Consider the following 24,900-nt stretch of genomic DNA (forward strand, 5'->3'; position numbering starts at 1 on the left):
TTCCTTACTAAAGAATCCTTGAAGAAGCATTATTTTAAGAGTGTAACTTTTCCTCTGTGCCAGGGTTCTGCTGAAGCAAACTACTTCTGCAATGCTACCTTTACAAAAATCGCTGAAGCTCATGTTGTTACAATATTGCCTTTCATGCTGCTACATTATTACCTGAACTGCGTATCAGTTTTTGTTAATTAGAAATATTTAGCAGGTTACTTCAAAAACTATTGAATACTCCGCTAGCTAACTACTTAACCGGCTAGTTTTCACATGAAAGAAATGTGATCCACTTTTCCTGGAAACCTATTCACGCACAGCTTGTCAACTGAACTAGCACATTTACATGTTAAACCAGTTAAATTAGGGGTAGCGGACTCTGGTCTTGGAGGACCAGATTCCTGCACCATTTGGTGATGTTTCCTGTTTAAGCACACCTGATTAATCTCATCTCTTAATAACCAGATTTTGAAACTGTGCTGGGCTCTGGCCCTACTCCACGAGCAGGGTTGGGATTCTGTGCTTTAAAGTTAATGAATAAATATAAATATAAATATTGTAAAACATAGAAAGAAATCCCTGCTTTTTAAAAGAGATCTCATTTGAAATAAAACAGTTAAATGAATGCAGCATCTCTGCACACTCCAGTCATTGTGTGGATTTGTTCAGCAGCAGCACACCAAATTTATTGGATGGTAACTGTAAATATTGTGTTTCCATGAAGAGATATTTGGAAATGGTTAAACTAATACACACATGCCCATGAAACCAGAACATATTGCTTATTTGTGTTTAGTCTCGCATTTCGTGTGTCTATGTTTGCATGAAGACTATTTGAAAGAAATACAAAGAAATCTATTTGGAACTCAGTTAAGTAGTAAAAATACACATGTTCCAAGATCTCATATTTCACTGTAAAACAGAAATTTATATTACTTTATCATGTTCTGAAAAACACCTGGATGTTGTAGGTTGTGGATAAGGTTTTATGTTTTATGTTACCTATACGACAGTGGTGCAAGTAGGCTTGGATCAGCTTTGATCTTTATCCTTTGGATCAGAACAGAACATGTCTAAAATGAATCAGTCCTTAAGTAGCAGCAGACTGAAGTTTACTATTTTATCCCAAGGTAATATAGCAATTACTTCTGCCTTTCAGCTTATATTTCTCCTCTAATAATATGACTACTCAGTGTTGTCATCAGATGTATTTTGATGTGTAAAAACCATGATCTGCCAAAGCTCAAAAATGTGTAGGTTTTCATTTTTTATGCCACATAGTGCCATTCTGTGCAGGACCAGGACCATTCCAGTGCTCCACAGCTCAGTGCTGATGGGGCTTTACACCCCTCTAGGCATAGTGGGGCATAGTGGACACATGGGATGTAATGACATTAGGCTCATGCATAGGAGCCATATTTTGGACCTATAGTGTAATTTACAAATGCTTTTGATTAAACTGTTGTAGTGTACCCAATAATAAAGGCAATATAATGCTTCTTTTACACAGTGATATAAAACATAGTAACACACAGCAAGCTCCAATTCCTCATGCCGATAAATTTTTCAATGTCGATAATGACACAAAGAGGATTTTGCTAAAGTCTCAGATTGCATGGCTGATAAGAAAGGGTCAGTCGTGTTAAGCTCTATTCAACTCAAGCAGTACTGATGAAAACGCCACTGTGTGTTGTCTGATCCTTTCCCACTGAAGGAGTCATCAAAGGAGGGCTTGCTGCTACAGATATAGCGCTCCAATGCAACCTTGCCAAGCTCATTAATGACACTGAAGTAATTTACGGAGAGAGTTGAAGACAAAGAGGAGCCTCACTCTTTACTTGACTATAGGGCTCTTGTGGCTGTTGCCAGGAAGAGCAAGAACGAGAGCGAGAGAAAGAGAGAGAATGTCTTCAGTGTCCTTGATAGCAAGCAGCTGCATCTCCAATGACAACAGCCCAGATCATGAATCATAGACCGGCCCCTCCTCTTGCACAACTTTTAAAGTACCCCTGCCTAAATTGTAGCATCCACAGCAGCATCCAGCAACAACAGCAGTTCATTAAAGTAGGTCTTAAAACTTAATGCCTCTCATCAGCTTTACGTCTTGAATCCTAAACTATAAAGAAATTTAGTAATGTACAGGTGGATTACAATGTATCACATACTTTACTGTAATAATACATGAAAATGCTTTTCTTTAAAAACAGGCACCAAAAAGTCCTATGTGAAGCAGCAAAGGACCTTTAAAATTCCATTATTTATGTGTTAAAATATGGCTAAGTTGTATTCAAATTTGCAAAGCATGTAAATGCAACAAGATTTTTCTTCTAATTAGCTAGTGATAAAGTTAGTAACTTCAGCATAGCACCTAATAGTCTGCTTACTTAGCACAGCCTGTATAATGATTATAAGTATTCGATCAGCACTACTACAATAATACTAATTTCCCCAGCGACATGACTGTGATTTAAAATGTTAGCACCAAACTAACAGTCATGTGCATCAAGTTTAATACTTAGCATCTAGCTAAAACACTCTTAAACACACATCTTGTGAGACATGCATGTAATGTATTTTACTTTGTATCATGTATATGGTGGATCATTAATTAGATTATAGATGTAATATTATTGTAGGGAAAGTACAACATGTCATTGGTGTAAACATACTTCACAGTATGAGTGCTGTAAATATTAAATGATAATAACTACCAGGCAACTTTGCTGCCAATAAATTACTGTAAATTTACAGAGTAATTTTTTACAGTGTATTTCAATAGAATCTCTCCACTTGTTTCAATGAGCTATAAATGAGAAATAATTATTAGAAAATTGTCTATGCCTTTTTTCCTTTAGGTTTCTTCTTATGGCTATTATTCAGTTATAATAATTATAGTCACTAATTATTTGATAACTGAAGTGTCGAGTGTTAAAGCTCCTGTTCCATCCCATTCCAAAATTGTTACTCATTATAAATTAATGTCACCTGACAGGTTGTTTCTTTTTGTTTGCATATTTTTCTTTGTTCATGTACTGCAGCATTAAAAAGTATATAAGAGCACTGCTCAGAAAATTTGGTAGGGTGTACTGGGTCATTTATATGATGAATTGTGTTGATTACTTAAAAATTAATATGCTAACTGAACAAAGCACCATTCGTCATGCTTAGACATTGCATCAGTAAGGATAAGCACTCTCTTACTCATCTTTCAGTATAAACTCAGCAATGGAGGTTTGAGATGAGAAGTGCTCATGAAGGCCAGTAAACGATTACTTTCTGCATCCCTGGCCATGTCATTGAGAATTAGTGACTGCTTTGCTCCCACACTAGCGTTTATGGCATTTTATTCAGTGGCCCTGGAGGGTCAGTCCCAGAGGAACTGACTTCATGTCACAGCCACGCTGAGCCACGAGGATGCCGACATCTGCCCTGATTCACATTAGCAACAGCTAGCGGCTAGCATGGAGCAAAACGTCTCTATTATCCTCCCTTCCATACTCTAAAAAGATTTGGGAGCTGGCTGTGAGTTGCTAGCTATTGTTAGTTTTACTATAGAGTTTGTACTCTTTGTATGGTGCAAGCCATGGTGCACAACTGTCTGATAACTAATGTGCTAGGCTAGTGCAGTGACCTTTGCAGCAGTGAAGAATGCTCTAATCAGGCACCAGAAACCTTAATCCAAGTCTCTGTGGGATGCACTCTGTTACCTAGCAGGCTAATTTGTTCAAGTTTGCACTTGTATTTTAAGCTTTGTGTATGCGTTTCCTTTCCTGACTGAATAACCTTTTGTGTTATTGATCTCTTGTGCAAATATTTGTATAGAGCTAAAAACTGCAGGGTGTCTGACTGTAGTAAACAGAAAGAATGCACTGATCAATAGTAAATATAACAGGTACTTGCTAGCATGCCATCTTTACACAAGTAACCTAATGCCTAAGTTGGAGTGTAACGATGTCTAAATTGTAATCAATGGAAAGTCTGTACTCAAGTATTAGCTAAAGTAGCTTACCAGTGCACACAACAGATCCACAGCCTCCAGTATGAGCTCTTGGTGGCCGATGCGGGTGACGCCAAGCTCCTCCAGCTCCTGGTGGGTGATATGCAGGAGCTGTTCGCCCGTTATCTTCTCCCTCTCAAAGTTCTTAATGTACTGCTGTAGGCAGTCGTCCAAGCCTGGTGGACACAATGAATGCAGGATACAATGTCACATGCAGGACAGTCCATAGCATCTCACAGGTATTTCTGATACTTTAGTTAATACAAATATTGTCGAAGGTGTTTAAATGCATGTATAATTGTAAAGAAACATCCCATATGTTAGCAATATTGCTTTGTATGCAGAAACAATAGGATATAATATACACAGAGTCATTTTTTTAGGTACAGTTACTTTGTACCTACATTCATCTGCAATTTTGTCGTAGGTCAGGTGTGTCCACTTTTATCCACGAAGTGCAGGTGTGGCTGCAGATTTTCATTCCAACCAAGCAGGGGCACACATGATCAGATGTTTGAAGACTCAGCAATAGATTAAACAAGCAGAGTCAGGTGTGCTCTTGCCTGTTTGTAATGAAAACCTGTAGCCCTTTGATAAGATTGGACACCACTGGTATAGGTGCACTTTGGTGGTTTACAATTACTGACTGTAGCCCATCTGCTGCACATATGTCCATCAATAGAAACTGACCACCATAAGACAGTAGACTATTCTCAGTGCAGCAGTGACACAAAATGTGGCAAGTTAATAATAATAATAATAATAATAATAATAATAATAATAACAATAATAATAATAATAATAATAATAATAATAATAATAACAATATTTATTATTATTGTTATTATTATTATTATTATTATTATTATTATTATAGCATTGTACTTGTCATTATACTGGCCATTGAATGTATGCACACAGTAGGTGCCTAATAAACTGGCAACTCTGTGTTTACATTGTCATATGTAAAAGCCACAGGTCAAATGGTGTTTTACTGATTTTCTTAATGAAAATTAGTACAAATCCTCTTTTAAATTTTAACCCATGGTTACTATTAATCACTGTTCACATAAATTGTGGTCTATACAAATGTTATGGCACTATTTTATGTTATGTATTTTTCACAAATATGTTAAACTAAGCAAATAAATAAACTCTATGCACAAAGATTTGCAGAAATACGCTACATTTATGTTTGTTCCCTCTAGAGAACATATTAACTTATTCTTCTCTTATTAAAGCAACAAGACACATAATCACAATCATAAGCACACTCTCATGTATCTTTAGGTCTTGTTACTACTAATCTGTACCAATCAACAGATACCAAAAACCATAAAATGGAACTAATTGCCACAGTTCTAGTTTTCACTTGCTAAAAAGGTTCTTTGCCCTATAGATAGTATTGGATTGATAGCACACTTGATGCCACTGGCATGTTGTTAAGATACCACCAGCCAATGCAGCAATGAATTTGAAAGCCATATAGAGCACTGACTGCTCATCCACATTATTCTGACAAATTCTCAACATCTTTTTTGGGGGGTGGAATACTGTTCATAGGTATTAATGATATACTCCTGAGGCTTCCTCCCTAGTGACAATTGATGTATACCCTGAAAGGTACAGTTTGGTACCTTTTGTCCTAGAATGTGTTGTTTTTATTATTATTATTATTATTATTATTATTATTATTATTATCATTATCATCATCATCATCATCATCATCATTATTATTATTATTATTGTTGTTGTTGTTGTTGTTGTTGTTGTTGTTTCTTAAATTATGCTTATACTTTAAGTGTGGTACTTTTTTCATTAAAACATAATGATAAAGCTGCAAACAGGGCTGGTTGATGTAAACAGCGATTTAATGAATTCATTATTTCTCGCCTGCAAATCCCATGGCAGCTGTTCCTCCCACAGCAGTCTTAAGATTAGTAGCACCCAAAGGTGCGACATGAAAGGTTTGTCAGTAAACGTGTTCCTTTTTTATGATTAAGCTGTATACCTAGGCGGAGGAGACCATAGCTGGAAATAGCACTGGTGCGACAAGAAAGGCTGTCTGGTTCTTTGACTGGACCTGGATTTCTCAGAGCCTTGGCCAAGCTTAGATCCTCATACAGGCCTATAGTGCTTTAATTGGGCTTTATTGGACCAGCTAAAATTCCATGAGGAAGCAGTGTGACTAATAAGAACAATCTGTCTGTGCCACTATGAAGAGAATCTGGACTGAAATATTTTGCTGAGAGAAAAGTAAAGCAGAATCGTGAAGCTTTTCTAGGCCAGTTAGAACTGAGCACAGAGCATGTGTAAGTATAATGACATGGATCAAGATAAAGCCCACAAAACTATGAAATTTGAGCTTGAGCTGACTCTAACAGGGCTTATGACAATGTTTTTTACCAGCAATGTTCTATTTGATCTTTCATTAAGATATCATGCTGAGGGCCCAGCAAACATCATACAGCTGGCCACACCTGTTTAACACATCATGGCCTCAAGCATGTACATTTCTAAGTCTTATAAAAAAGTACTCCTCATGCTGCCACACGCATCTACTGCCCCTAGCAAATCTCAGAATTGGCTTTTCAGCAGATTGGCAGAGACTTGATGACACTACTGGAAGAGAAAGTCCCCTTGCCTGTGGGTCTGCTAAGAATAACTTCCTTCAGTGACCCCCCTCTCCCCGTTTGCCATGCTTTGGGATATGGTCGCTGGATTTAGGGATCGGGAGCTACATGCTTGAATCCCCCATCTTCTTCCGCACATAAACAACAGCTGAGACCATCAAGCTACGTCCCTAAGGCAAATGGTAATAAGTACACCCTAAGAACACCCTGTTTTAAAATGCACTCAACTAAACAAGCTTGTTATTCGGGGGCTGTTTTTGTTTCTGTTCAGTAATTGAGATGATAAGGACCATTACATTATACCTTCTTCTTTGGTAGCTTTGTCATTGGAGACAGATTTTTGGTAATTCATTTGATCTTGAGTCATATTTTTATTTTTTTTGCAAAACTATTTAAGCAGCAATATGTAATTACATACTAATTTACATAGAACATTTCACAAATAGTTAAATTTACATTCAGTTTACACTCTATATGAGTTCAAGGCTGCACTTTCAACTTTTTCTGTATGTTTTGATGTCAAGAAATGACAGTAAACAGGAAAAAAGGTACAGTGCTGTGCAAAAGTCAGTTTTTCAGTGCCAGAAAACACTAGAAAGTATACATTCACCAGAACATCTAATACTTCATAAGTGTTAAGTTAATACGATATGTGTTAAGTGTGTCCATCCTTCACTTTTACTACATCTCTCATTCTTTTCAGGACACTTTCAGTTTTTAAAGAAGTTTCGTCTTATCAATCTTAGAAGTTAGTTGCGCTTTCTGCTTCTCACAGCCCAGGTAATTTCAGACCCATTCAGTGATATTGAGGTCCGGACTCTGGGGTGGAGAATCCATTGTTCTGAGGTCACCAGCAGGTTCCAGTTTTCTTCTCTTTTAGCTTTTCTTTATTCAGCAACTGCTTCTTGGCAGCTGCACATCTTGTTAGATCCATATCGTTGAGTCATCTTCTCACAGAGGAAGGATGGACAGAAACACCTGTGGATTTTGCCACGTCTGAACCAAGAATGGAAGTTGATTTTTGCTCAAAGATGAAAACTTTAAGTACGGTTTGTCTGATGGTGACTCTACTAGTTTTAGTGGTCTACTAAAGTCTTGAATGGCGATTAGGAGTCCTTTTTTCCCTCTATAACTTTTAGTACTTTTTCAAACTCCAGTTTTATTAACTCCTGTTCTCATCTTCCCCTTCCTTATGCAAGTGGATTGTGTTTTATCTAATCTCCTCAGAAATATGTCCTGAAAAATGATTAGCTTCATGGCTATGACTGGAAATAAATGATGGTCTCTGATTTTTGCAAAGTACTTCACACTTTTAGAAATGAAGGTTCTATGCAGGTTCATCAAGGAACAAGCAATGTAAATATTCCCTCAAAGGTACAACAGTGGTTTAAGGCACCTTAAATAAGTTTTTTTCTAGGTGAAAAATATGTATTTGTCCTTTACACAACCTAATGTTTTAAAACAGAACAATAGAATAGGAGAGAGAAGATCCAATGCATGGAGTCAATGCAACTTTGAAAATATAATTTCAGTGGATTATGGTACAGTTATATTTCCTGACTAGAGGTACTGAGATGTACCCTTGAGGGTGCCACCTCTGTGACAAGAGGGGTACTGCTCCACTAATAGTTTCATACGTTTTTTTTTACAGAAAGTGTAAAGGATGTATTTTCTTTCTACATACAAGACTGCACCGGCTTTGCATCAAATTCGACAAATAGAAAAATGTGTCATTTTATGAACACAAATGTGGTATCGATTGAAGGTTTAGCATTTGCATGTCCAGTTGAATTCCTCTGGTTGAGTTATAGTGTGCGTGAGAAAAAAAATGTTGAGTTACAACTTGGCTTTGTTATTGCCAGTGATAACCAAAATAAGAAAAAAAAACACACAACCACTTACCTACTTCCCTACATAAATACCTTCTACTTTGATGTGTTTTTTGCTATTCAGTCCTTGGTAGTGGCAACAAAGTGTACATTTCTCCCTCTTTTCTTTTGTGTGTATGTGATCTGATTTGGGACGAAGCTTTGACATGCAAGGCCCTGAAGTTTCAGCACTGCTGCGGGCAAAGCATTGACTTCCACATACCTTTTTAAGCTCAGTACAGCAAACCCTTATCCCCTCAGGGGAGGCCCACATGACAATCTGGCAGAACCCATCTAGCAGACCATCCACCTTCATGTGTCCTCTCCCTGTATTAACTCATACCTTCATAGTTACCATGATCTTCACAGTGGCAGCTCTTCAGAACTGTAGCCTTTTGGAGACTTTCACACAAACAAAGAGTCTCCTGCATCCTCTCCCAGATTGAGATTGGCGAGGGCTGTAGGAGCCCTTTTAACGCAGGTCTTTTATGCCTCTGTACCCTACACAGGAGATGGACACTATTTGAATGGAAGAGCTGTGTTCATTACTTCAATTGGGCACAGCAGCTGCAGCCCCTATAAAGGGCACTGAACAGAGTGCTCCTGAGCTCAGGCCTCTGCCAGAAACATGAAAGCGTCAAGCATCATCATGCTGGCCATGTCAGCACTGCTCATGTAATGGTAGCAACCATTTGGATTTGGATGCACTCCAGAAGAGCAAGCACTTATTGTCAGGGACAGGATATAGGCCTTGGAGCAGAAGTGTGTAGTTCCAGCCTTGCACTCTTACAAATCAGGGCTTCCAAATAATTCTTGGATTCTTGGTTCCAAACAAATAAACAACAACAATAAAAAAATGACTTGGTATAGAGCCTTTATAGTGTGGTTCTATGCAATTTAAATTACATATGGACCTTCTTTGAGAAGTGTAGAGGTAGTGATGTTTGGCTATACTACTTAAATGTAACTATTATAGGAGCCAAAGTTTATAACGGATTAACACAATAAACTATTAACACCACTCATTTTTTTAACCTGTGTTTTCTTGGTTTGATTCTTCAGACCATCTGTAGTTCCACTCTGAAGTCTGCTTGAGCGCTATATGTTCTATGGTAGGATCAATGACCAGGTCTGTAGTTTAAATACAGCTTATAAATGGCAAGTTCCATTTATGCTCTTTTGATAATACTTTAGATAAGTTAAGTCATTTTTCTGCTATTGCAATGCCATTATTGGTGAATCACAGAGTCAAACATTTTTACAAGCAAAACACCACTGTTGGCCGTAGTATCAGTAACATCAGTAACATTCGCATTATTGAGTGCCTCACTCATGGGAGAGCTATGGATACATTAAGCAGCAAACTAAAAAAACAACAGCAAAATAGAAAGCTACAGTTCCAAAAATGTAATGTATGAGAAAGGAAATGAGAATGAAAGGGCAGCAGTCATGGGTTGGAAGCATTGTGTGTGTATATGATATAGATGTTTATCTCACTGGAAGCTGGTGATGAAAATTGGAAAGCATGTTCACCCTGCTTATATGATTTAGGTTTAGTGTTATGATGAATGATCAAAAGTAAAAAATACATACTGATTAAGCTTTTTTTGTACACTTTTATACCTATGACAAAATGTACTGCTTTTAAAGTGGAACATTTTTTTTCAAATTTGAAATCAACTACACAGTCTACTCTGATTAACTGGAATTATTGCAATCATTTGACTGCGCTAGTAATCATATAATTGCACAATTACATTAACAATTACATTGTTAGTTAGCTAATGAACTACATTTTCATTAAGTTTTTAGTCTGCATCAATGAGCCTGAGTGTGAACTTCTCTTTTTGTCGTTTATACGTCAAGAAATGAAAAAAGCTTGAAGAAATGCAAAGAATTATTCTTCTTTCTGCCAAACAATAGCTTTAAATCCAATCTTGTTCTTCTGAATTGATGGTTTAGATTAGAGCACATTTTTATTATTAGCGATCACTATGGTTATCTGTGGATCTCTACAACCCCATAATAGTTTGATGTAGAGTATAAACATTGTTAAAGTTTCAAAATGTACTGTTCACTCTCCAGTCCATGCAGTTTTTGTGATGTCACAATTTTTTTAGATATATTTACATATTTACATATATATGCATGTTCATATAGCAGTTTAGCCCTGCCTATTTTGTGAAGAGTGTTTCAGTCCAGACTGCTTTCTAACTGAGGCAGCATAGAGTGCAGCCAGTCAGACCAGTGGCCTTTACATACAGTATATCAGTCTTAAAGTCACAGTAACAAAAACAAGCCTGTTTAATTTTAAATGATAAAGAAAGGTTATAAAATAGTAAAAAGCAATCGTGACATTAACCCACACAAAAATCATAAATGGACTTCAGGCGGGAAAAAATGCAAGAAAAATGTATGATATGGGCCCCTTAAACCAGGAAAAGCACTCACCTATAGTGTCCTTGGACATGAATTGCTCACTCTTGCAATAGAACACTTGCCTTTTTAAAGACTATTGTTGCATTTAAACTGATATTGTATTGGTATTAGCTTGATGCTGCCACTTAAATACTGTAACAGTACAGTAACAATAATAGAGAATACTGATACCATGAAGTCTATCTGCCTGGCGGAGCTTAATAAGTACATATCATGGGAAATCAAATTTTCCTACCATTTTTTAAATGAAAGAACTTAATGTTATATGTAAACATTTTTCAAATTTCAAAACATACAGTTCAGTCTACTGAGCCCATGCAATCTACATATATGGAAACTAAACTGCAAAAACAGCCTGTTTCATATTCATAGTTTTTGTGCTGTTGTGAAAAATCAACACATTAACATATATCCACCTGTTCAGCTTATAGCAGTTTAACCCGCCCCTTCATATTAAAGTTACAAAGAGTGTTCTCAGCCTATACTGCTTTTTGAAAGAGGCATAATAGAGGTCATTTACATATAACAGAGGAACAAAAACAGCCTGTTTAATTCCAAGTAATTAACAGAGGACAAAAAGATTACGTAAATAATCATACATAATAAAATGAATAAAAATTTATTAATATTTTGGTACAAAAACCCAAACAAAGATCATAAGGGGACTGTAAAATGTAGGATATGGGTGCTTTAAATAAAGCAAGCAATTAGTCGGTGATGTGGGATTATTTCATGCTTCAGACAAGCAGTAATAAAATTGCTGTAATGTCAGTATTTTGAGGCAAAGCATGACCAGCAAGGATTTCAATACATCGCAAATGTAACTGACCACAAGAAGTTATCGAACCAGTACATGCCATTTATACAAGCTTAGTATGTTTTATTTGTGACACAAATTTTATCAAAATAAAATGTTTAGGTGAAATAAATGGAATGGTAAATAAATATCAGGATTTATGAGCACGTATTATAAGGACTTTGGTTTAGATAGAGTTAGGATTGGTGTCAGAACTTGGGGATCAGGTATTGGTATTGGTGCATCCCTACTGAAGAAGTCACTTTTTGTTTTGTTCCTGTTAAAGTTGATTGAGGAAGATTGCATCCAGAAAATGTTTATCTCTGTAGTAAACCTGGAACAATTAGTAGGGCAGATAAAGGTATTTTCTGCAGACAGCCTGTCACTGTGTGATTTTGTTTTCAGCAGTAATAAAGACAGGTTTCAAATATTGTCATTTTCCTCAGAAAGATGGACAACCAGTGACATGCAACTGTCAAAAGCGCTCCTGCCAGCAGATGTAATTACCCATATGCAAGGGGGAAAAAAAGAAGTCAGCAAAGAAAAAAGCAATGAAAAACAACACATTGTTCAATTCGCAATATATAAAACCAACCCCATTGTTCTCCTCCCCCGGATGGCAAATTGCTGCTTAGCTGCAGAATACCTCAGGATTGTTGCCTACGAATTTTAATTGAAAACCCTAGTTTTGTCACCCCGTTGTTTTTTTTTTTCTCACTTGTCCTTTTGTGCAGCGTCGCCTCTCGAGCTAGTAATTATCACTGTACACCTGTGGCACTGCCTCAGCTGAGTGGCAAACACAGGTTTTTAAATGCGCTGATCTCTCGCCGTGCCAATGAGCAGTTATATAAAGACATGATGAATAAAAAATCAAAGGGACCACAGTCTCGATTCTGGTTCCAGTGGGCCCTTTGGGGCTGTATAGCTATGACCTACTTTCACGTCTTCTTCAGCGTCTTGCAAAGATAAATCCAGCTATATGTTTGCTCTCATCAGTGCCCAAGAGGCACTGAAATATGGCTACATCATTGCAATGATACAGCCAAGGCTGGTAGCCCTGTGAATATTATCAGACCAATACCTGTCACTTCTGTTCAAAACAGTTATTGTGAAATAAACCTTTAAAAATCAAGCTATTACTTAATTTTGCTACATTCTTTAAATGTAATTAAACAATTATTACTTATGTTACATAGTTACTCATATCAGGAATTATATCTACATGCAATTTACACTCTGTAACAACAGATTTGAATCTTCTCTGCTTCTTTCCATGTTAAAATTTTACTGATTAATAGAGTATTAGATAAAATTAAATTGTTCATTACTTTTTTCTACTCACACTTCAATTTCATATTTTTATTAAATTCTTTCTTTTGTGATCCTTTGTAAATTAGTTAAATAAACTATGCTATATTATGTTATGTGCATTTAAAATCTGTTTGGTGAAAAAAAAACTAGTTAGACTTGTATGCAGGATAAAAATCTGGGTGATCCAACAGTGGACCAGCAATGGCATACAGTCAGCAGGGTAGCCAGTAGACTGATATATGCTCACTATCTGCTAATCTGCACTAATCAGCATAGACCTACTTACTGCCCAATCTTCTGCTAATTGTTTTTAAGCTGCTTTTCTGCTTTTCACTTTGTTCTGACAATCACACTAGAATTAAATTTATTTCAAGCCATAACAAACATGATACCACTGCAAGTTACAGGAGTGTTGCAGTAATGATTGTAGCAGATTATTTCAGAACTGATCATTTTTTTTGTCATTTTAAAGCAATGTGGTCTGTAATTTCCTTAAACTTCAACTAAAGTAGCTATTGGTCTAGCTTGTATACTTGCTATCCAAACTAAATGCTAGACAACTGTCTCAAATAGTTTTGTTGCATACAGCACTTCATTCTATTTGTCAGACAAAGTTTTTCTATAACAAAAGCCTAGTCATTTGAAGCTGTATTGAACCTGATGTTGAAACTGTGCAGGGGAACAGCATTGCAGTATAACTGTACATAATTGTAGCAAAAACAAAACAAAACAAAAAAAAGTCACGACTCAAATAATCCCTTAAGTGTCCCAATGCATTAATCATTTTAGTTTGGTCTTGTTTTTTAGCTGCAGGAAAAACCTGTCCGACAGAACTAAAGTGCAACACAGAAAAACTGGTATTTAAGCTCTTACCAAGCCATAGGTTCAAAGTTTTATTACAGACTCCTATAACCCTCAAAAAGCTCAGATAGTTTTCATTGAAGTCCCGGTAGTTAATGAATAATAAGCCTTAGTATATAATAAGCCAGGGATGTTAATGGGTTAAAGGAATGAGGAAAAACAACTCCTGAAACTGTTGATCAGACTGTAGTTTGTAGAGAAAGTATAGCTAGGTAGTGCAGTAGCTAATCCAGCTGGAGTATTTGTAACATGATCAGTTATTTACTAAAACTTTGGTTTATTAGCTGACACACACACACACACACACACACACACACACATTTTCTTAGCTGCTTATCCTTCAGGGTTGCGGGGGGTTGGGGGGTACTTGCTAAAGTATATGCTAGCCAACTGATTCAAATAGTTTTAATCCATGTAGCACTGTGTTCTGTTCATTAGAGTGAATGTTTTTCTACTTGAAGCAGTATCGAATCTGACGTTGCCGGGAGCTCCACAGAACAGTGTTGCAGTATGATTGTGCATAACCATAGCAACAAAACTCATGCATAACACTGGAGTAGAAACATTTTATTCTCAAGTCTCAGATGTCGAGTCTGAGATGAGTTGTGAGTTAGTTAAGGGTAAGTAAGAGCTGAGTCGTGAATCAAGACTTTATGCATAGCAGTTACATTTAATGTAATTCAAATCTTAACAAAATATCTACTTCTCCTATCTTCTACTTACAAGCACAAATGTGGTACTGAGTGAGCATTTAGGTAGAATTTCTCTGCTTATGAGCTGAGACTGAAAAAACAATGTTACTATCAAACTGCTAATGGCTGTGACAATAGCAACTTCTAAGGGTTAAGGACTCCCTTCTCTGCGTATCTCTAGCTTTTTCTTGGAGTGACTGCACACAAGTAGTTGATGAGGAAGTGGGTCATACAAAAGTGCCTCTTTGTTCCATGTCATCTCTCCATTTGGAGTACAAATCAGAAATTCTCGCCTTGCACAGGATAACAGTTTACAGCAGAGAGAAGCTGCAGGTCTTCGGTAAGATTTGACAAAAGAAGGCTAGCTAAGAGATGGCTTCCCTTTGAAAAATGCATCACTTATGAGTCTGCATCAGCAATGCCGGCATAGCATCCTGATTCCCGACAGCTCAGCGATAACACAGCATAATTTGAGTCAGCCTTCAGTGTTTCCGCTCGAGTGTTTGTTACCCGATCTGCCTGCTTGAAGATTAAAGCAAGATACATTTTTTTTATTTCATCTTTACACATCATTCCACGTTACATTTCATATATAACTTAAATATTTTTCTTTCCACTGCATTATTTTGAGCTTTTTTCCACATTTGTATTTTTCAAATGTACTGTACACAATACATATGAATATTTTATATTCATTGTCAGATTTGTATGTAATAATTTATATTAAAACATGTAAGTTGACCACTTGAAACTTTTGTATATGATTTATATATTTCTAACTTTTCAGTTTATTTGAGCTTCCATTCTTTTGGGAGATTTGCTTTTAGCTTTTCAAAGTAATCTGCAGGGATATTTTTCCACACTTCAAAAGTTCAGTCTTGCATTTTATCCTCTTCACAATGATCCCAAAATCATTAAACCTTTAAATGGCTGGGAACCATTGGTGGGCCAGTTTTACCACACACTTTTATAAGTTTAGAAAAACTCGGCCAGTTTGCATTGTAGAACATGTAGTTACTGAATTATATGCTTTACTATATAATAATATTGAGATTTTAAGGGGTTAAATGACATTGAGGTCTGGATTTCTGGGCTTTTGCACAGTGCTGTATATGTACCTCTAATTAGATGGTTAGGTGTCTGGATACTTTTGGACATAATGTAGCATAGACAACACAAACATGTAGTATATGTCAGAATATAGGGTATTTATCTGGATTTTTACACATCGCCTAAGACATATTTTAGGTAAATTTTTTGCTCATCATGACCTTTCCATTGCTAATATTATAAGCTTACCCAAACTGTAAGACAGTTAGCTATGTGCTGAAATGATTTCACCTATAGTAATCTGTATCACTGTCTGCACTGTCGAGCCACATCAGGCCTGAGAGGTGTGGATGTTTGTCACATTAACTAAGCCAATGTGGGCCCACTGTGCTACATCATACATTGCTGCCTTCCTGCAATAGTCTGTCCCAGTACAGATCCTCCAAAAGACTCATATCCGGCTGGCCAAGGCATGTTTTAATGGGAAGTGTGACTAACAGATTCTCCATCCCTCTTGTGGATTATCAATAGAGTGGGCTGGCTGCCTGACTCTTCTCTCTCTGCTGGAATCGTATGCCCTCAGGCCTTGCTTTGCTTTTAGTTTGCCTATTTGTCATGAATTCAGTGAAGATGCTAGCTAGTCTATGCTTAGTGCTGACGCTGAGGTTTTTCCATTCATGGGGGACTTGGATACATGTTATTTTGTGCATAACTCCATGCACGTGTAAGGCTGAATTATCACATAGATGCACACTGTTTGAAAGGAAATGAAGAATATCAGGGTGTACAGTGTTTTCATATTCTTGCATTGCTATATTGCAACTGCCATGTCCATGGAGTATATCATTTCATCAATATACAGTATAAAAAAAAAATATATATATATATATGTTGTCGAAAGAAAACCTTGTATCTCCAATGCTTTTTTCCTAAGTCATTTCAGGTCATTTCTTTTGGTCCATTCATCATGAAATTACAGCTAATGGGAAGGGTAACAGGTATTTTCAAATCAATATCAAAAATCAATATCAAAAATGGAGATACAAGGATTTCCTCCAACAACAGTGAAATGTTTGTGATGGGGTCATTTGATTCTGAAACCAAACATTGTTCTTCAGACTAGAACAAAACCGCCTCACGTCTCACAGCTCCTTTAAAAAACCTTTTACTTTTTTTGGATTCATGTTTATTTACACTTATTCTGATGGGCTATGCTGATTTTATAAGGAAAAACACACGTTTGGATACAATAGTAAGGGGTTAGTAAGTAAGTTAAGGGGTGGTGTTGATTTTTTTTTACTTGTATTTTATACTGACTTATTATACAGTTTCACCCATTACTTTTAATACTGCAGTACAACAGTACAATCACTACGCATAGACATAAACAATTATAAATGTATTGGTTATTTATCTGTTGATTAACAAGCAAATACAAATCAGTCATGTCTCACTAACAATCAGGGAATATGTAGGACCAATTTTATAAGCCTTGCTTGTGTGTGGTCTGCTGCTGAGGAATTGTGGTTTATGTTGAAGCCATAGTATCCTCGCATGAGTTGAATAACACAGCAAATTCCCTTGTATTGAATTATGTCTTCATTAGGGTCAGTTTTCATTTGGGTCCACTTTCGTGATGACTTTAATGAACACTGCTGGTGTTCATTTGCTGTGTTACAAAACAAAGGTGATGATAATACAAACCTTTCCTGGCCCCTCAGAGGCCAGAGCAGCTGACCTCAGAGTCAAGGGACTCTCTATCTTTCACTCTGTCTCACTAATCTTCATAGTGGTGTGACCTGTGGATATTGGTATTTATTTTTGATGGAACAAAATAATCCCTTGTAAATAGCTGCCATGCAACGTTATTCTTTATGTTGAATGAAATTGCAGAACATTCTGAAATCAGATAGTTTCGGTAAAATTATATTTTAAAAACTGCTTTTTCTTATATTTTACAGCACTATCAAAGAGCAGGTTATGCCAAAATAGTGATTTGTCAGTTTTCTTTCCCACAAAACACATACTGAACCTCTCTGGCTTTGCAATGTCTGATTAACAAAAGCAGTTTCATACATTGTTATTCTTCCATGCTGGTTTTTGTACCTGCCATGTTTCATGCATGCACTGTGGCAGAAATGTTACAGCCATTCTTTGATGCACTGCATGTATCTGAGAAGTTATGCTTAAAATCATGCAATTCTCAAAAGACCTGGTTGCACTCAGTGAAATTAGACAGGGATTTTACAATTTCACAGTTTCCAAATGCCCTCAGTACAGAGCTGAATTTCAGCTCATCCCTCTAGCTGAAAATAAGTTTCAGCAAAGAAAGTATGAATATTCACTTAGTAAATCAGACATTTGAGCAACATATTGAAATAAGGTCTTATTTTCTCAAAATAATTGTTGATGTTAAAATAATCACATACATTTTTAATGAGTGATAATAAATGAGCGTCTTTGGTTTTTGACTTTAGTATTTTTGACCTAATGAGTCACAGTTTGAACCTTAAACAAATTTGCAAAACAAAATTAGCAAAAGCCTGGCAGAAACAGGCATTTGTACAAAAGAGCATGTGAGCCCAACAGAGGCTAATATTGTATTTTTCATATATTTACTATGAAGTTGTGCCTGTGCTCATATGCATGGAAGTTCTTAGTACATTACCCCCTAAGCTGACCATCCCATCGCTGCAAGGCATCAGCAATTAACGCCTTGCTTAGTAAATCTGCCCTCATATGTTGAACAGTGTCCAGACACCCCTCCTTCTAATTAATGAATTCAGCTTCTACTTTCGGGTTCAACCACTGCTGACACGGCTAATCAATTGCTTTACAGCTTGTAAAATTTCCACTGCTAATAGAATAAGATGTCCTGGAGCAAGTGCACATGAACCTAATGTCACCATACCCAAATACAAGAGGAGCCAGTACAGTGTAAACTCCACCAGCATCGGACTGTGGAGCAGTGGAACTGAGTAGGAGTTGTATTTGTGATCCAGAGCTAACCATCCAACATTAATACCTGACCCCACTAATGTGCTTGTGGCTGAATGCAAATGCAGCCAAATCCTCACAGCAATGTTTGAACTTCTAGTGTAAAGCATTCTTAGAAGAGCAGAGGCTGATGATGCAGTTAAGATAAGACAAACCTTCTGTTAATACTCTTAATTTCTGAAAAGAATTAATAAATAACAATAAAAATTTGGATGCAGGAATCTACAAACTATTAGACTTATAGTGAAAGGATGTGTCCTTGACCTAAATGAGTGCACTTACTTTGTTTACGCATTATGTATATTTACATACTCTCAAAAAAATGACTTATGGTCATCATAAACAAAGCAAATACTAACATAAAACTTATTTTAAAAACACTGCCTTTCATACTACACTCACCAATCAGAGCTGTTGTTTTATTCATTATTATTACCATTGCACAAATGTAACATTCTACTGCCATGTAAATAACACATCGCAACAGTTATTCAATACAGTGTACATCCCCAACATGTTCATGTATATATCTACACACCTATAGTGAATCTATTTTTGCATATCTATAATAGTAATTTATTCTATATACTGTAATTTGTTGCACTATGTCTATTTATTGCACACTTGCACAGTCTCTTTTTTCACTATTGCTACTATTTGCACTCCTGGTAGATGCTAACTGCATTTCGTTGCCATGTACTTGAGTAATGACAATAAAGTTGAATCTATCTATCTATCTATCTATCTATCTATCTATCTATCTATCTATCTATCTATCTATCTAATTATACTTTATTTATTTATATTAATCAGAAGCAACCAAATTTGTATAAATCCAAAAGTGATTTAATTGAATTGGATAAATCTTTTAGTTTATTCTACAAAATCTTTTTAGGAGGCAGTGCGCATGTGTAATAGTAACAAGAAACATATCATCAACCGGGAAATTGCTTCAGCTGGTATGGTGGACATGAAATGTCTCTTTTCATTTTTACTATCTCCTGCCTTTGTTATTCAGTGCAACTGCAATGAAATAGTAATGCACATTAACTTAATTTGTGTTTTAAATGTTTTTGACCATATATTAATGTTTCATTTTGCTTATTCTGAGAGATACTCTAGACGACACCAGCAAACTAGCAAGCTAGCATCCCTGCTATGTCAGCTGTCATGTTAACGGGTACGAAAGGCAGAGTCAATGAGACAACTCAATGAGAGTGATTTATTGTGAAGCGTAGAATATAAAGATGTATTCCATTAATATTCAAATCAACAGTTCATGTTTACTGTGTTACATGTGTTACTGAACTCAACATATTAGCATGGCATGAAGTGACTGATAGCGCTGGTTGATAGTTTGCATGAGAGTTGTACCTCAATAGGAATGTTGTGCACATAAACATTTGCTTTAAGTTTCAAGTGAATAGAAATTCTAAAGCAGGGAATTTGATCACGGCTTAAATATATAAAGCTATGTTTATTTATTTCACATTAGACTTTAAAGGTTGCATGTGTCTTGTACTGAACCTCAGCAAATACTGTTTAATACGGTTTGGACTACAATAAATGCTTGTGAATTTAACATGTTTTGTCATTTAATACATTTACACAGTCAAAGTAGTTGTGCTGTGAATACAGAAGGTGCTATTAACTCTTGAGAAGTACATAAATGTTATGTAAAAGAATTGCATAAATCCTACGAGTACTTCTAATTTAAATGTTATTTAATTCATTCAGGTTTATTGAACATGATGGAGAAACATAAATTATAATACCATTTTACATTGGATTTATGTATTTCAATTTTATGGAAAATTGTCATGTAATTTAACTATGAAACTTTTAATGTTTGGGCTTAAATATTTTTTTGAGTGCAGGACAAAGACACAAATGAAGCCACAGTGAGTGGCAGCAGGATTCAACCAGTTAGCATTAGCATGCTAAAAGAAGACACATGGTAGGTTTCTCTTCAAAGCAAAGCTAGCACAAAGTGCATCCGTTTTATTATGAATACATCATGGTGACAACTCAAAAGCATTTCCCCACATTGTTTAGTCTAGAACTCGCTTCAGCAGCCAGTCGCTCTGTCTCATTAACATCTCAAGCCCTCAACCCCCAGCCCAGTTCAATCCTGTCGGCTACTGCTGTAACTTCATCCTACTGTTTGCATGGCAGTCCTACTTCCTCATTCATGCTTCATCTCTTTCTAATATAGGTTTGGATGCTGGAGTGTTGGTTTACTCAGCTCACTTTGTCCTCGTTAATATTCCAGCATGGTTAAACTCAACATTAATGAAGCCAGCCAGCCACTGAGTTCATCCGCTTGGCAAAGGCCTTCCTATCAGTCATCAAAGAAACCAACTGGTCCGTAGCTATGAGTGAATCAGATGAGTCACACTCACCCTGGGTGGAAGGGGAGCTGATATGTTGTGAGCACATTTCATGTAGGCTAGTTCATCTGCCGAGCTCAAAATAGTGTTGATTATTTAGTTTGAACAGTGCTTATCTCCTATTGCCTGTTAAGCTCATTGGTAAACTCAGTGCTCAGTGTGAAGCTGGATTGATTTAGAATCTATAATGGCTACTTTATACATGACTGTATACATTACAAGCCTTCTGGGTGTAACATCTTGGGAAACCAACAAAGATCCTTCACTGTGTCTGTGGAACAATATGCATTATCCTGTGCTGGCAAAGGCTGCTGATAAAACAGTTATCACATATTTATAAATACAGTCCCTATGTACATTGTAGTTTTTGTCCATGCAATAAAATGCTCAAAATATTGCATGCACTGTGCTACTCTGTGATAGAGTTTATGCCACAGTGTAAAACAGTGCATTTTACCCATTTGTAGCCTGATTGTACTGATCCCTCAATTTTGGTTATCTTCGAATATTGTGATGTTTTGCTGGCCTAGAAAGTTATCTATACGTTGTCTGTTTTCTCTCCTATTCTTTGACTGCTTTGCATTAGCTAGTAACAGTAACTGTCGTAAGCCTTATTCAGATCTTTTCAGTGTCCTCTGTCCTAGAATATTACGCAGCTAAAGCCTGCTCTGAGAATAGGGATTTCTCAACTGTTTTTCCATCATTTCACATTAATCCTCTGAGACTGGCTTTGTTTTAACAGGTTAGCAGCCTTTTCAATGTGTTAAAAAATTCTGAGATTGAAATGAGATTCAAATGCCTTTGGGATTCACAGGGTTTTGATTAGCAACCCTGATAATGTGCACTTTGAGTGGGAGCAAAGGATGTGGGTTAGGGCTGTCATTCTTACTCTATTTTTAAAAAGCCAGATTCAAAAGCCTGAACACAATCATTGAAATGCTTTTTTTTGTGACACAAGATTTTTATATGTATATTTTTATCAAGGCCTTTTTAAAGGCTTTCTACGCCCTGTAAAATGTTTTGAAAGGTTTGCTAATGTTGTTATTTTTAAATTAAGACAATTTTTTCTACTGGATTAATCATCAAAATGATCATCTGATTACTTGGTAACTATTACTGCATCGCCGTTAGGTAAACAATATCATTTTGTGTTTTTAGTGCCTGCTTAGTATGCGGTTTGTAATGTTATGCAATATTCTATAGTGCAGCCTTGTTCTCATCATCAGTTGATGGAGTGACACAATTTTTCTTGTTTTTTTGTTCATCATTGTTTTTTTACTACAATGCCCACCATGCATTATGCTTTATACGTTCGCATGCCATCGACTCTACAACCCTCCATGGTCAGGAGTCTGAGTGGAAGATGCACACAGCCCCACATCATGGAAGTGTCATACAATGGGAGTCCGGAGTGCACGTGGGAGTTAGCAATGACTAAACTGAGGGGAGGGGATTCAAAATTCAACAAAATTAAAGCAGTTTAATCTGATAAGCAGGCAACCACAATCACGTTTCATTGAGTGAAATCCACTTAAACTGCTTATCTAACAGAGATGCAATACTAGAACTTTTGACTAAATGAAGATTGACTTGAGTTGAGATAACTCAAAAAGATGTGCAGCTGGTTCCGTAAAAAAATTTGATGACCTGACTTCTTTTGCTTTGTTTTTGAGAGTGTTTGTATCTGGACTAAGCAGATGCACACAGCTTAAGGGTGGAAACTGCTTCTCAATCTGGTGATCAGTGTTTGATGCTGCTGTACCTCCTGCCAAAGCCCAGAGGGGAGAACAGCTTGTGGCTTGTCTGGATCTAGAGTTACTGCACAGGCTTCGGATTTGGTGAAGTAGCAGCTAAGGCAAAGCATATATTTGATCAATAGAAGGAATATCAGGTGCTGTAAACAATGGTGGGTGCAGAAAAGACAATGGCGTAATGTTTTAAAACGTTTTCTCCATTCACGATATGAATCATGATATTTAGTTGTTGCAAGGTTTGCAAACAACTATCAAAACAGAAGTGTTAACACTGAATTCTAAACATCCTTGCTTTTAATGGAATAATCTTTGATAATCAATTTGATAATAATCGTTATGCTGAGTGTATTAGGGGCACTCAACATATTTGGGCTGACAACTTCAACTAGAGTGATCAGCAAGCTAACAGGTTAAAAGATCACAGGCTGAACAACCCCTCCATTAATACGACAGGCTTGAATTAATGTATTTACTCTTTGGTTCACTGTAAAACTGGAATATTACAAGTGAAGAATATATCACTTGAATGTCTCACATGCTTTAAAAGTTTGTTTTTAGTCAGATCTGCCTTAAGATCTGATCAAGCCCAGGCTGAATTTCAAAAGGCTCCCTCCTTTCTATAAAGTGCACTGTGTAAATTCTGAAATTCTGCACTATTTGTGCCCCTCCAGTGAAAAATCATAACCATTAACCATTCCACCCTTTATGTTGGATTATTAGTTTTATATTATCATTTTATGCTTTTATTTATTTATATGTGTGTGTGTGTGTAATAATATTTTATATTATATTTTTATTACTTTATTTTATATTTAATATTTTATACAGCATTTTACATTAAAAAGCCAAACTATGCTTTATTTATGGTTTAATGACCCCTTTATGTTACACAAAATAAGAAGTATTAAGCAATTCTGTAGCATTCTTATACATTTTTTTCACCAAAAAAGTCACACATTTTTCCAGTGTGGTACTGTACACCAGAATCCCAAATGACTGTTTGTTAGACATATTGAGTTCTGTTTGCATGCAAAGGCAGTATTTTAATTCCTATCCAGTGCACTATGTAGGGAGTGAGTGCAATATACCACGATCTGTAAGGGAGCACTGTAATAATAATAACTAAATTATTATTCATAAATAAATGTTGTATTTTATCATATTTTATGTAGTAAGTTGTTTTATAAAAGCTACAGGCCATCTGAGGCTGTGCATTACAGTGATTTTATCATGGGTAAGGGGGTTTTAGGCACTGGCTTCTAATAATATGGCTAACGTTCCTTGGTTCATTGCTTTAACGGAGTTGTGAAATGATTCAAATAAGTAATGAATTAGTAATGAACAGATAATCACTATTAATCACATTATTTTGTGTCATTAATCAAATTTTTCTTATTTGTCTCATTTTGGACTAAAGCAATTTTTTTCTATTTAAAAAGCAGTGTATTTTGTTATAATTATATGAGTGGACAAAGTATGAAATGTTTTATTACTTTCATTATTATTACTTATATGACTAATTAAATAACATTATTTTCATCATGTATCATGTTTTATCACATAAACCAGAGCATTAAAATTACACAATTTACCAAAAGTTTTCATCACCAATGTTCAGTGAGAGCAAAAGAGGCTGCATACTACAACCAACAAGTGTACATATTATATACCACTGTATGCAAAAGTATGGGCACCCAGTCCCAAAACAGTATTTTGCTGATATATAGTTAACAGATCCTCTACACAGAACACACTTTTACGCATTTTGATGCACAATTACTGTCTAATTGCTGAATTTAACATATTGGAAAATGTGTAATAGTTATGGCCTGTTTGCATTTTAGTTTTTCTAAACTTAGCAAATAAATTAGACTGTGCACTAAACTTTGCTGCCCCTGTGGAGATTCTGTGCAAATCTGTTATTTCTATTTATGAACATATTTTCATTTTAAAAAATCAAGATTAAAAGTTATTTATAAATAGAAACAACAGAAATTGTAAACTTGCAAATCTATGACATGCATATGCTTGTGCAAAGGGGAGCTGGCATTTACTGCCTGCTGTGCTGTGTTTTGTTTGTAATTGATACTCTACACTCAATATACTTCACTGATAAATAAA

The 24,900-nt window shown here is 36.1% G+C and overlaps 1 protein-coding gene across 2 annotated transcripts in view; it reads right to left on the reverse strand.

Annotated features, from left to right (window-relative positions):
• LOC108430901 (connector enhancer of kinase suppressor of ras 2-like) overlaps positions 1-24,900 on the reverse strand; it is a 132,592-nt gene that overhangs the window by 93,419 nt on the left and 14,273 nt on the right. For both annotated transcript variants that reach the window (XM_017703718.2, XM_037540708.1), the window contains exon 2: positions 4,001-4,164. In XM_017703718.2, coding sequence (XP_017559207.1) covers positions 4,001-4,164 — 164 coding nt within the window. The remainder of the gene's footprint in view (positions 1-4,000; positions 4,165-24,900) is intronic.

This window comes from Pygocentrus nattereri, chromosome 8 (genome assembly GCF_015220715.1).
Source record: "Pygocentrus nattereri isolate fPygNat1 chromosome 8, fPygNat1.pri, whole genome shotgun sequence".
Classification (NCBI taxonomy): domain Eukaryota; kingdom Metazoa; phylum Chordata; class Actinopteri; order Characiformes; family Serrasalmidae; genus Pygocentrus; species Pygocentrus nattereri.